This window comes from Dermacentor albipictus, chromosome 1 (genome assembly GCF_038994185.2).
Source record: "Dermacentor albipictus isolate Rhodes 1998 colony chromosome 1, USDA_Dalb.pri_finalv2, whole genome shotgun sequence".
NCBI classification, from domain to species: Eukaryota; Metazoa; Arthropoda; class Arachnida; order Ixodida; family Ixodidae; genus Dermacentor; species Dermacentor albipictus.
This window is the reverse complement of record NC_091821.1, coordinates 346,300,890-346,313,311: the sequence shown is the minus strand read 5'-3', so window position 1 is coordinate 346,313,311 and position 12,422 is coordinate 346,300,890. Positions and strand designations below refer to the sequence as shown.

The following is a 12,422-nucleotide window of genomic DNA, read 5'->3' as shown; positions in this document are numbered from 1 at the left end:
AAACATGTTTAAAAAGTGAAATAAGCGTAGCATGCTGCATCAGGAACTGAACATTGCCTCCGAGATTGGGTGGGGCGCGCTGTCTAATTTCGGAAGCCATCATGGAGGAAGGGTTCCTAGATAAAACAAGTAACTTTATAACTTTTTTTTTTAATAGATACCTCAGCATACCGTTGCTGCATGCTTCGTCTAGTGGCCACCGCTAACAACAAAAACAAAAGAATGTTTGCTTGCATTGCGAGACGACGCCACAGATAATTTCTGTTCGATAGCTATGATAAGCATGGCGCGAAGAGCGTTGTAACAGCGGACCCGATTGAAGGCCATATCTTGTGACTCGTGAGGATTACTTTCCTCTCAGAAGGACGAATTTTAATCTTGAGTTTTACGTGTCAACAGGACGTTATTTTGAGACACGCCGTTGTCGGGGACTAGCTCCGTATTAATTTCGACCATATGAGGACCTTTAACGTATACCCAATGCACGGTACATGGGCGATTTTGCATTTCGCCCCCATCGAAATGTGACCGTCGCGAATTCAACCCGCCAAAGCCACAACTCCACCACGGCGGGTAATAAGACGAAGAAGGTTTTCGTTCATAAGCGTTTCACTCATGCGGGGGCACGTGCACGTGACGGCACGATAATTCTCTCATTTTAGGATAAGCTCGCTTAATTATTTCACGCGAAATAATATTATCGCGCGTGCACGACCTGTGCTTTATACCGGGTGATAATTTTTAAGGTTCCCGGAATTTAAAAAAAAATCGCCTGTGACAAACAACATTCTTGCACTGCTTAATCGATCTGTACTATTCGAAGAAGTGGACATTAACAGTAGGGAAATAGAAACATACATTGCACCTATTAAAAAACAGTCACGAATAACTAATAACTTTACGGCACATATATTGCAATTTTAAAAAATTGGAGGACGCTTAAGCTTCGCCTTCAAGAGTGGGACGCGACAGCGTTCCCGTCGACCCGCCAAGGGGTATAAGACAATGCGCTACGGCACAGCAATCACTTACGATGCGCCCCGCATCGGACTTAGCGCCCACCTATCACGCGGTGAGCGTCGAGCAACGCAGCGTTCGGCGCGGCAACGAAACGTGCGCCTGAGCGAACGAAACGAACCAAAGAACTCGGTGTCTCGGAGGGGAAACGATCTACGCCAGCCAAACGTCGTGATCGGCACGGGCAGAGAGATAGATAGTAATCTAAACCGGGAGCACGGCGAAGCGTCGTCAGGGGAGAGGGAGTCCCGCGACGCGCCTGGCAGCGGTCCCAATGCGCGCGCGGCGCGCCTCCTGTCGGGGCAGCGCCGTACATTGAGAGGAGGGGGTCTTCTGTGTTTGCCGCAAGATGGCTCTGCGTGTGCGGAAAGCGCAGAAGAAATGCAGCGGAAACGCACTTCGCAACTCGTGTAATTGTGACTTCTGTACGTTACATGTTCATAATTACCGATATACACCGCAGTAGAACTTTCCACGGCTCGTTTCGAAGGCAACAACGCATTCACTAGAGGCGCGTTTGCACCGCTTGAAAGCATCGAACTCGTGGCTGAGTGGTAGCGTCTCCGTCTCACACTCCGGAGACCTGGGTTCGATTCCCACCGGGCCAATCTTGGAAGTTGCTTTTTATTTATGAAGCGCCTGCCGTGATTTATCGCTCACGGTCAACGCCGCCGACGCCGACGACACCGGCTTTTCTGCGACACGAGCTCCTTAACGCTATCGCGTTAAAAGAAATCGTAACCGGTGAGTTTGCAAGCTAGCCGTATCCACGTGAAATTGGCCTCCGGTATGGAGCCATGGCTCCATATTTTCGAGGTTATATTTCAATCAATCAATCAATCAATCAATCAATCTTTATTTCCAACGACAGTTGGGGGTCCCTTAGGCGAAAAGCGGTAGTAACACCACTTGAAAATACCTAAGGGCCCACGTACATGACAGCGGTATTACGATTCATACGTACAAAAACAAATTTACAGAAATCAAGTAAAAATCCAGTAAAAAAAGAAATTAGGAAGAGGTTGTGCAAATGCAACAAAGGAACAATAGAACAAACAAAGTCAGTATATAAGTACACTCCAGAACAGTTGTACATTATAGTTGAAATATTCAATGTTCACATGAACACACATTATAAAATGACGAAAATAAACGTGTTACAAGCAATAATGAAACATACTTGATCATGTTCGGGCAGTACAAAAGACATTAGACTAGAGTTAGAAAAAATTCACGCATTTCCTTTTTTTGTAAACGTAGAAAAGTTGGCGTCTTTCTCTTCATATTTATTAAGTAGGGACGGCAGTGTGAATCTAAGAATCCCCAAAGTGTGGGACGAAATACATGGGTTTTCCAGTTACTTTTGTGCTTCAATGCACAAAAGAGCGTTTTGTTTAAAAAGTAAAAGGAACAACAGTGCCTCTCTTACGGCGAGTTTGATGGCGCAACTGGTGTCAATATTCTGGAAATTCATTCCAAGTTGATACACCTTGCAAACTCACCGGCTACAATTCGTAAATCGCAATATGTGCCGTAAAACTAATTATTAAGTCGTTAATTAGTGATTCTTTAATTAATCTATTATGTATTTCGATTTCTCATGCAAGTATATAATGTCCGCCTCTGAATAATCCAAACTCATCAGGACTAGAATCCTGTTATCTAGCTGCAACGGGTGATTATTAAAAAGTCCGGAAAACTTAAAAGTGATCACCCCACATATGCGTAGACTCAACAGTTTCATTTCGCGTCAGAAAGCGCAGTTTTGAAAAACGACAGTGCTTGACAATATTTGCCAACACGCACGTGCTTCAGCGCAGACCCGCCTTGGGGTGTATTGTGGTAACAACCTCCGAAAACTCCGTATGATCGACATTAATCGAATTGAACGGTGGTTAAGATATTATACACATAAATTACGAACTTTGCAGAACACTATATAACGTATATATATGCGTCACTTTGGGTCAATGCCGAAATAAGTTAACCCTCAACCTTCAGGTAAGTTAACCTGGTTATTCGGAGCAGCCGAAAGCGCCTGCCGCGAATCCGCTCGTCCATATTTCAAAGACGCGCACATGAGTTTGCGAGGCAAAAAAATTTGCCGAAGAACCTCGCCATATCTCAGCCAGCATCTATAAATAGTTTGCTGTAAACGCTTGCTGTAGTAGCATCACACCTGCGAAATCATCCATTAACTCGCTGGGGCCTACGGCACTCGATCGCGGTTGTTTAATTTACGAGCGGACCTAGCGCTGGCATATATATGCCCAGACGTAGCACAAATATCGGTTAGGTGTGCCAGCTTGAGATTATATATATATATATATATATATATATATATATATATATATATATATATATATATATATATATATATATATATATATATATATATATATATATATATATCAGGGTTAGTTCTAGTAGATAAACATAAGTACACCAGAAATACACCATAAGAAATCAGTACACCATCGCACGCGTTCGTAACGCAGCAAAGACGCGCTTTGCGGCATATTCAACGTAATTTTCGCTGTGGGCGCCGAGACTGATTGCGCGTGTACGCTCTTATAATGGTGTTCTATTTCAAATGCAAATTTATATTGACACCTTTTTTTCTACGTGCAGATATTTGAGGTATGGATTATAAAACATGACGTCTGCTTGCTGTCTGTCAAATGCGTCGTCTGCTAGCGCGCGCGCGTTTGTTGCGCGGACGCTGGCGGACGCACAGTCTCTCGCAGAGAGTCTGCGCAGCATTTTTTTTTTTTGTATGGTTTTACTTGTCTTGGTGCGCCCGCGACTCTTGACTGCCGGTACGAATTGTGGTTTTAGGTGAACTGATCTCTAACATTGTTTTCTAAAAGTGACACGTAATTTTAGCCACAGAAGCCGCCTACCTGTAACATGAAGTTACGTAATTAAGTGAGTGAGGAGTGAGTGAAACAACTTTATTCGGTCCACAATATACGCGAGTAAACTCAGCGTCACCTGGCTAAGCCCACTCGGGGACTATCCAGGTCAAACCTGACGGCCCTCTCGCGGGGCCCTCTGGACTGCCAGGAATTGAGCTGCGTAAGAAAATTTTAGTGAAATCGTGTCATTTTACGCATGCTTCTTAGTGGAGAATTGATTAGAGACAATTATCAGAGAAAAGAATATTAGTGAAATAAACCAAGTTTTTTAGCTGCATGGCGAGAAGAGACGCAGATGACCAGTGCACATCTAGGTAAATATAAGGGTATACATCTAGACACATATATCCACGAGATATATATGTAAGAGAAAGATGATCAAATATTCTAAATGTACTGATTGAAAAGTGAAAGCTTCCGACCGGAATAAGCGCGTTTCTTATAAAAGCTGCACCAGCCCCAGGTGAGCCAATAGGCTTTCTGAGAAAAGAAATCAAGATGAACGTTAATATGAACAAAAGTGTTAGGGAAAAGAATATTACCCATGTTCTCAGACTGAACCGGGGGAAACCAGGAATCTCCGTGGCTTGTCGGGCGATCTCCTTCACCGTGCCAGCAGGCGAAATGAAGTAGAAGCATACGGTCTAATCGAAGGCTATATGCTATTCATATCGCATTCGACTTCAGAATTCACTATTAAAAATGATCGAATCGCCGTTTCCGTTCGGATGTAACGCATGTTTGGAGTCTTGAAGGTGCACGAGGGCCGATGTAAGTGAGGACTCTTAATGATTCCGAATGATAGTTCTGCTGTAGAGTCGTGGCTGTTGCGCAGAGGCGCTCCAGTTCCTGAGATAATTAATGCACGGCTGATAATCGATGTTCTGCTAACAGGTTCCTAGCTGCCATTGTTAGGAATGGCCGTACAAGGTGACAACGTGCCAGCTATTTCAGCCCACTCCACGTGTTTCAATCCAACCGGACGGGGCGCACTTCAGAGAACTGCGAATAACCGGCAGCCACGTGGCGCGGGGTCAGCTCAGGGGAGTTCTCGAGGGGAGGTAATTGGCGGAACCTCCCCATGAGCTTTTCGAGACAACAGACAATGTGCTACCCGGCGTGCCACCCGGGACGGAGCAGAGCTCTACGAAGCCCCTCTGACGTCGGCTCCGGACCTTTACACCAGTGTGTGTGTGCGGCACGTGTATGTTAGCCCTTATCCTCCTCCAAGTCGACAGCCCTCATCCTCCTCTAAAAGGGCGGGTCATCTTCAATGACGTCGAACTATGACGTCGAGCGGAGAGTTTATAAGCAGCGATTGTCGGCTGCTAGAGTGTGCTCGTTGTCGTGCTCGAAATGTGTGCTCGTAAGCTGTTTGCTGTAGGTTAGTCTTGCGGGCTCCATATGGGAGTCACGCTAGACTGTCGATGTATGTCTTGTCTAAGATGTAAATAATGTAATAAATCCTGCTCGCCTAGTCCTGTCGCCCCAAGGTCCTTCCTACAGCTACGACTGCCAAATCTTACATCTGAATGGCAGCGGTGAGATCGGCCTACAGCTCGTAGATCGTCCGACAGCTCTAAAAATGGTGGCAGCGGCGAGATCGTCCGACGAATCTAATATCATTCAATAGAAACGCCCCGTTTCGGGGCAGCCTGTAAATCTGGTAACTTGCCTCAGGCAAGGAAAACATTTTTTTGACAGCCTTACCATGTCTGCAACTAATTAAAGCTGGGTGCCCAATGTGGTACCACACTTGTCTTCAACGAACACAAGATCTACAAATATCTCTATGTGTATGTGAAGCATGCCGTTTCTTTAATTGCTTCGTCATGCATTGCCCTTGTGATAGTGCACCGGATAACCGAAATCAACCGTGTATAATACAGAAGCTGCATGCTTAGTTGAGCGGACGGGCAGTTGGGAACGGTATTACATTCAGGTATGAAGTATAAGATAAACGTAACATGTTCATGTTTTTCTCAGAAACCAGACGCAATAATAGTTTCTTTCTTTTGCACCACTAGAAAATAGCCAAAGGACACAGCTACCGTTTTTTTTTAATTAAACAAATACTGGGGTACGTTTTACGTCTGGCGGTATAATTGTGGGGCACCCTGTTCAGTACTCACCACCTGAGGTTATTTAACGTGCGCCTAAACAGAAGTGCACGAGTATTTTTCCATTTCGTTCCCATGGTATTCCACGACATGGTTTAAACCCGTGGACCCGTGCTCGGCAGCGCACCGTCATATCCACTATGTGGCCACTATATAAGCTAACGCGCTTTTCTTTTTTTTTGTTGTTAAGCATGGACTTGGCAAAAAATTTCACACGGCTTATACGGACCAAAGATTATATAGCATATATAATTAATGGCTACCTAAAACTGTTTCCCGCGCCCGAGGTCCAACCGCAATAAGAGAACCCGTACCAATTACTCCGCATTCTGTTACTCGAGGAAGACGGAAACATGAATGAAATGTTGCACTGTTTTTTTTTCTTTGTCTATAAGAATACTTCCCGTAAATCTCAGTACATGCAGGGTGGCCGCAGACCGCTCAAACGGTGTTTATAATTGTTTATGACATCTATTTATGCCTTAGGAATAGATGCCTTTTTTTCTATTCTTTATTTCATTTTATTTGTTTGTCTTTAGTGCCGCTTAGTGATTGCGCGTGTATTGCGGCCGCATTGTGGGCTTTCATTCTACTACATATGTTATCGTATGGCTCCCTTTGGAGGACGAATATTTTTCTTGTTCTTCAAGTAGCATTATCTCTCGTGTGTATCTTTGCGCATATAGTTTTCCACCAGTAGGTCTTGCCAAACGCAGACGGAGAAACATAAACTTTCTGCTTGCCGCTTCAAACAAATTAAGTATACCTGCCACATCCGCCGGCGTATGTGGCAGGTATCTTTAATATTTGTTTGAAGCGGCAAGCAGAAAGTTTACGTATGTTTCTCCGTCTGCGTACACGCGCGCAATCACTAAGCGGCACTAAAAACAAGCAAATAAAATGAAATAAAGAATAGAAAGAAAGGCATCTATTCCTAAGGCATAAATAGATGTCATATACAATTATAAACACCGTTTGAGCGGTCTGAACGCAGTAAACGACGCCGTCGAGCGGAATCGCCAGCTGTTTCCAACGGCGCGACCTTGATGCGGCCCACCGCGGCGCCACTACAGTATTTTTTCGTCCAGGGTGTCTACCAACCGGGAAAATCGGGAAAACCGGGAATACTCAGGGATTTTGAGTAGTCTGGAAATACTCAAGGAACACTCAGGGCATTTGTGCTTCTATCAGGGAAAATTAGCTGTAATTTTACTGAAAGGGAACGAAAGTCGCGGTAATACTGGCTCGATGTAACAGAGGAATTAATCGACTCGTCATTGACGCCGTGTCGTAGGCTGGGAGAGTTGCCAGTGTACAGTCAACTAGTAAAGCTCATCCATTCACGTTTTCACCGTCAGCCACCGACTTTCCGGATGCCCGATAATTCGGACGGCTTCGCGGCACCACTATAAGAACGTCTGAAATTTATCAGATGCAAGAACCCTTCGCCATCCGATTTTACAGACTTCTTGCCGTGACCGCAGGTCCGAAACGGCAATAATCAAAGCCACCATCGCTGCCGTTTTAATTTGTTTAACTCGCCGCCTCAAACCGGCGCTTTCGCACGCAGAACCGCTGGCAGCTGTAGCCACCACAGCGGCAACGCTAGGCCCAGCTGCTTCGACGTTCGCCAATAAGATTCTTGTCGTTGGCTGCCGTGTTTTTCATTGAAAGAATTCGCCGCTCTCAGAAATGGCCCCAGCTAGGCCTTTGTAGTCCTCGCGATTGGTTTCGAAGCTTGGAAATTAAGCACGATGCGTTGCATAATGCCGCTTTCCGAAAGTCAGCTTCGCATTAATACAGAAATGTTACGCTGTGATGCATACGCGAAAGTATTGCAGTGTAGCATAACAAGCGTAGGAAGGGTCAATTATGCGTGTGATACTGCGTGGAGCCTGGAAAATCGGACATTGACCATACAACTGACCAAGAGGACACTTCAAACGGTCTGTGGGGTGAACGCGCGGCGGAAGCAGGACGAGAACACAAAGTATATATGCATTGAGGAATGAATAATGGTAAAGGAAGTGTGCCGCCGCTTCTTTGAAGGAGCTTGAACTAAAATAAAAGAAAGAAAGAAAAAAAGTGTTGGCTGACGCCGAGATGCAGGTATCCCTCATTCAAACTAACTCTATAAAACAATGCAACGCAACAGCTGAGGCGTTGTGCGTGTGCTGGGAGTATGTCAGGACAGTTGAGCTTGACTTACCAGCTGTTGCGCGAGAATCTCACCTGTCGCAAAGTTCGGGCTTCACCACTACCAATTAATGAGCTTGCTATCAGTTGATAGAAATAGCTCATATTCGAAAAATATTTGCTTCGGTATGCATCTCCCTTTTATTCGTATTTGAGAATGTTTGACTCGATTTGCAATGGTTTTTACCATTTTTATTGCGAAAGCAATACTGCTCGCACTTTCGGCCCATCGGTGGTCGTGGCGCCTCCTTACACAGCTGCGCGTCACGTGACCATGTGACGTCACACCAGACCGAGAGACGGGGCCCCAGCTCGCGGCATCGATGGTAGAGGCGATTGCGCGCCGCTGCTGCGGCGCTACCGAGAGAGGGCGCTCGCTGGTGTGACGTCACGCTAGGAGGATAAATGGGGCTACAGCTCGGCTCCTCGCAGTGGTCGGCGCGCTGCCTTGCGCTATGTCGGATGATGTATAGCCATAAGTTTAACAAAGGGCAACCATGTCCACACCATCAGCCGAACCAAGGCGCAGCGAAGGGTATTGCTTTCGCAATCTTCCAGGCTTAACTAATCTAAGCCTTCAGCCATTTTTTTTTCGAGTATCTTTAATTTGTTGTGCATTTCACTACCCCTCACTTCTGTTTTCTTTTAGAATAAAATAAACACTACTCGAACCTTAGTATTCAAACTGGACTAAGTCGTGATATTATTTTTTAACATGCTTGCTAGCTAGTGCATTGGGTGACATGGTGTCAGCCCGACTTGACATAAAACAATTAGTTGTGGGTCACTCAGGGAATCTTACAATGACACTCAGGGAAAACCTGGAAAACTCAGGGAATTTGGAAACGTCAACTTGGTAGACATGTGCCCCCTGTTCGTCGTTGCGCGCCTCACGGCAAAGCAACGCGGCGCCGCAGCCGCTCGTCCCACTCAACCGTATTCTAGTACATTTTGGTCTAGTATCTGTTCTTATGAGCTTAAATTAATGTCTGACAGGTTCTATTTGGACCCAGGCTATTAAACTCATTTTTGTAATTTGGCGGAGTGTTTAAGCCCAGCTGCTTCACTTCCGCTGCGGGTCGGCCCGTTATTGCACTATCTCCTGGATCGGCCCACGGGCTTTGCACACACCGAACAAAAATGCACGGAACCCTAGCCACAAACAGCTTCGCTGTAAAATTACCACCTTCCTAGCTGAAACTCTGCACATGATGTGGGCTTCTACGTGCACATGCATGCTTATCTAGACAGTGGGCCTCTTCGATAATTCGTCCCAGGCAGTCTCAGAATGCCCTAGGCGGTGCTTTGAGCCAGTATGCGGCGTCTCGTGCATTTCCAGACAGTCCGGGACGACAAATCGAATAGGCTGCATCAATTGAAGCAATTATATATTTCAAGTGTTAATTAACCTAGTTACGATAACGGTGTAGCATGAATATAGTTCAAATTTTATTACAATTCAGTGCTACTGGCTGAAATATGTATATTGAAAACAAGAACAAAGGGTGCGTACATAAATAGATACATTAAAGAGAAATTGCCGTTGACCTGAATGCGGGCTTCTCCTGCATAATTATACGTAGGCAGTGAAGCAAGCTTTGAAGTGCTAATCGAGTTATTCACGAGCATGGTGTACGTGTATTTCTTCTCTTTTTAACTATTAACTTCACTGTTACCGGCTTGAATATGTTTAGTAACAACTTCTCGTTATACTTCTTGGAAGTTGTGTCTATAAAAACTTGTTTCAATTCCTATTGTGCGCTATATATGAAGCCATGAACTTAAAAAAAAAATAATGCTAGCGTCACCTCATCACGCCTTTAAACTGTCAAACGAGCAGTGCCACTCCTAACAGAAGCCCACGACAGACAAAAATAAACTATAAGCCATTCATAACCAGTGCACATGAGACGCAGACCTGTCAATGCGTTTCTATGTACACGGCGCATTGATGAACTCTATATAACGACGTACGCCGTTGGCTTGTGTCAGCGCAATACCTGCTTCCTGCTAACATTTTACGCTCGCAGGGCAGGCTAAAGAGCTAGTACACGTACCATTTTCCAGAGACTCATGATTTTCGGTTCCGCTGCTGGCGCCTGCGAACAGCCTTAGACTGTGCTGGCAACCATGTGCTACTGTTTATGATGCTCGCCGCCCGTTCCCGTTGCTGCGACGATGTAACGAAACCGAAGGCATCGCCGTTCCTTGCAACAGTTGTGACCTTTGCAAAAACTCGGTTTACCTTGTGTGGAAGTGAGTGCTGTAACGGCGTCATAAATATTGTCCTTCAGTCGAAGATGGCGCCGAAGAATGCTTATTCATGTCTATTTAGGCTTCCCACATTACCTGAGGACGGACTGTATAAAGTGCAGTGGTAGGGCTGGCTTGCTTCGATTTTCGTCGCCTGTTGTGCTCTGGGGCTTCTTCAAATTGCCAAAAATCGGGGCCACTGGATCCAAAGAATGGCTCTAAAGAATTTTCGGACTCCACCGGGACCCGCTTTATAAATGAAAAGGCGGCGCAGACTGCTTCCCTCCCACCCCTCCGTCGTGAAAAATGCTTTCCACTCGCAATGGCTCTGATAGCAAGGTAAGTACCAAAATGTTTGGGGTATGCGTAGTTGTAGATGCAAATGTGCATCAGGGCGTATGCATCCAATACAGGTTGGCATGCTTCAAATGTCGATATTGTGTGCCCTTCAACGGTTGACGTTCTTGGCGCAGCTCTGTATAAGCTTGCTTGTTCGTGAGGTTGTTCGAGGTGAACAGGTTCTTAGCACGAATAAATGTTTTTTTTATATACTGTGAGCAAAACATTACGTGTTTAACCAGAGAAGACAGGTCATTTTCTTTTGTCTTGGCGTAATCTTTAATATAGCGCGGTACATTGGTAACTGTATGGCGACTTTAATGTGCGCACATTGAGCGCTTTTTTTTTTATCCAGTGTTTACGCATGTACTGTAAACTACACTTCCATGAACATCCCATTATACACATACGAGTTGTGCTTTTGCATATACGGCCATGATAGTTGCTATATTATCTTCAGCGGGCACAATTGAAGTAACTCGAATCAGAATGTGTAAAGGATATGTTGAAAGAGAGAGAAAGCAAAACAAGAAAACTAGCATTTTTTCATTATCTTTATCGCAAGAAATTTAAGTATATTCCGGAAAAACGAAGCTGAGTTTTAATGTGTGTACAAATCAGGCGAGGATTAACTTCTTCTGTGTGGTGAAAAACGTTGTAGCGTATCAGGAGTGAACATATTAGTTTGTCACAGTTCTAGGAGCTGTTTTCAATAAATGGGGTGAAACGATTAGTTGGCATACAATGGAATTGCCGACTTGTGCATGTGTACACATAAAGAGAACAAGTAAATTTTGTTAACTTCGTGGACCATGGACATCCTCAAATATAAACTCAGCACTAAGACACTTTCCAAATTTGGTTGTACCAGTCTGCAAGAGCAGATGCCTACAAAAGTATGGCTGTGTACTGTGTTGCGGTCAACGCTGTTCAGTCTGCTATACGTTAGCATTTTATAGTTGAAACTCGATTTAACAAAGCGATGACCACGCTCAAATTATTTTGTTAGATTAAGAAGTTAGTAAAATCAAGCAAGGCATATTTCCATTCTTCGAAATAAAGAATTGTAGCGTAGCAACACGTGAAAGCTACTGTGGCATTGTATTTGCTCCTAATCTAGCCATCTGTCGCATAATAAATCCCGTCCTGTTATTGTGAAGTTCGCAAACTTCAAAACCAAAGAAAGCTACCGTCTCTGCGCAGCCAATTCAAGCATAAGAACATCAATCTAAGTGAAGAGTTTTCCGTTGTTACACGAATTGCGCGAAGAAAACTGATCACATTCAGTAAGAGCCAAGCCTCTTCTGAACCTTTCAAATTACAATATGATGAATTAATCCTGAACGGAAAATCATGCGTGTACAATGCCCATAGGCGCCGACTACGAGGGGACTTCGAGCCGCCTCCAGAATTTTCAGGGGGGTGAGGCTGTGCCCCTCCGGGCGATGCCCAAGCCCCCCTCCCCCCACCCCCTCACACCTTAAGTGCCATTACCAGAGCTTTGTCATTCACACAATTTGAGGTTTCTTTTGACTTTCATCGACCTTTTCACTTGAAATTTACCGGGGCTAATAGCTTA

General features: G+C 44.9%; 1 protein-coding gene and 1 non-coding gene across 14 annotated transcripts in view; both read left to right on the top strand.

The window, feature by feature from the left end:
• The first annotated feature begins 9,189 nt into the window (after positions 1–9,189).
• On the top strand, positions 9,190–9,372 carry LOC135897912 (U2 spliceosomal RNA). The gene has a single exon (XR_010563193.1). It is a non-coding gene; the product is annotated as a U2 spliceosomal RNA (small nuclear RNA).
• Positions 9,373–10,375: 1,003 nt separating this feature from the next.
• The window catches only part of LOC135915985 (uncharacterized), a 73,718-nt gene continuing 71,671 nt past the window's right edge, over positions 10,376–12,422 (top strand). For 6 of the 13 annotated variants that reach the window (XM_070531769.1, XM_065449726.1, XM_065449421.1 and 3 more), the window contains exon 1: positions 10,377–10,843. In XM_070531769.1, coding sequence (XP_070387870.1) covers positions 10,811–10,843 — 33 coding nt within the window. In that variant the 5' untranslated portion in view covers positions 10,377–10,810. Of the gene's footprint in view, positions 10,844–12,422 lie in introns of all 13 variants that reach the window. The other 7 variants (XR_010568946.1, XR_010568950.1, XM_065449777.1 and 4 more) reach the window with 2 other exon arrangements.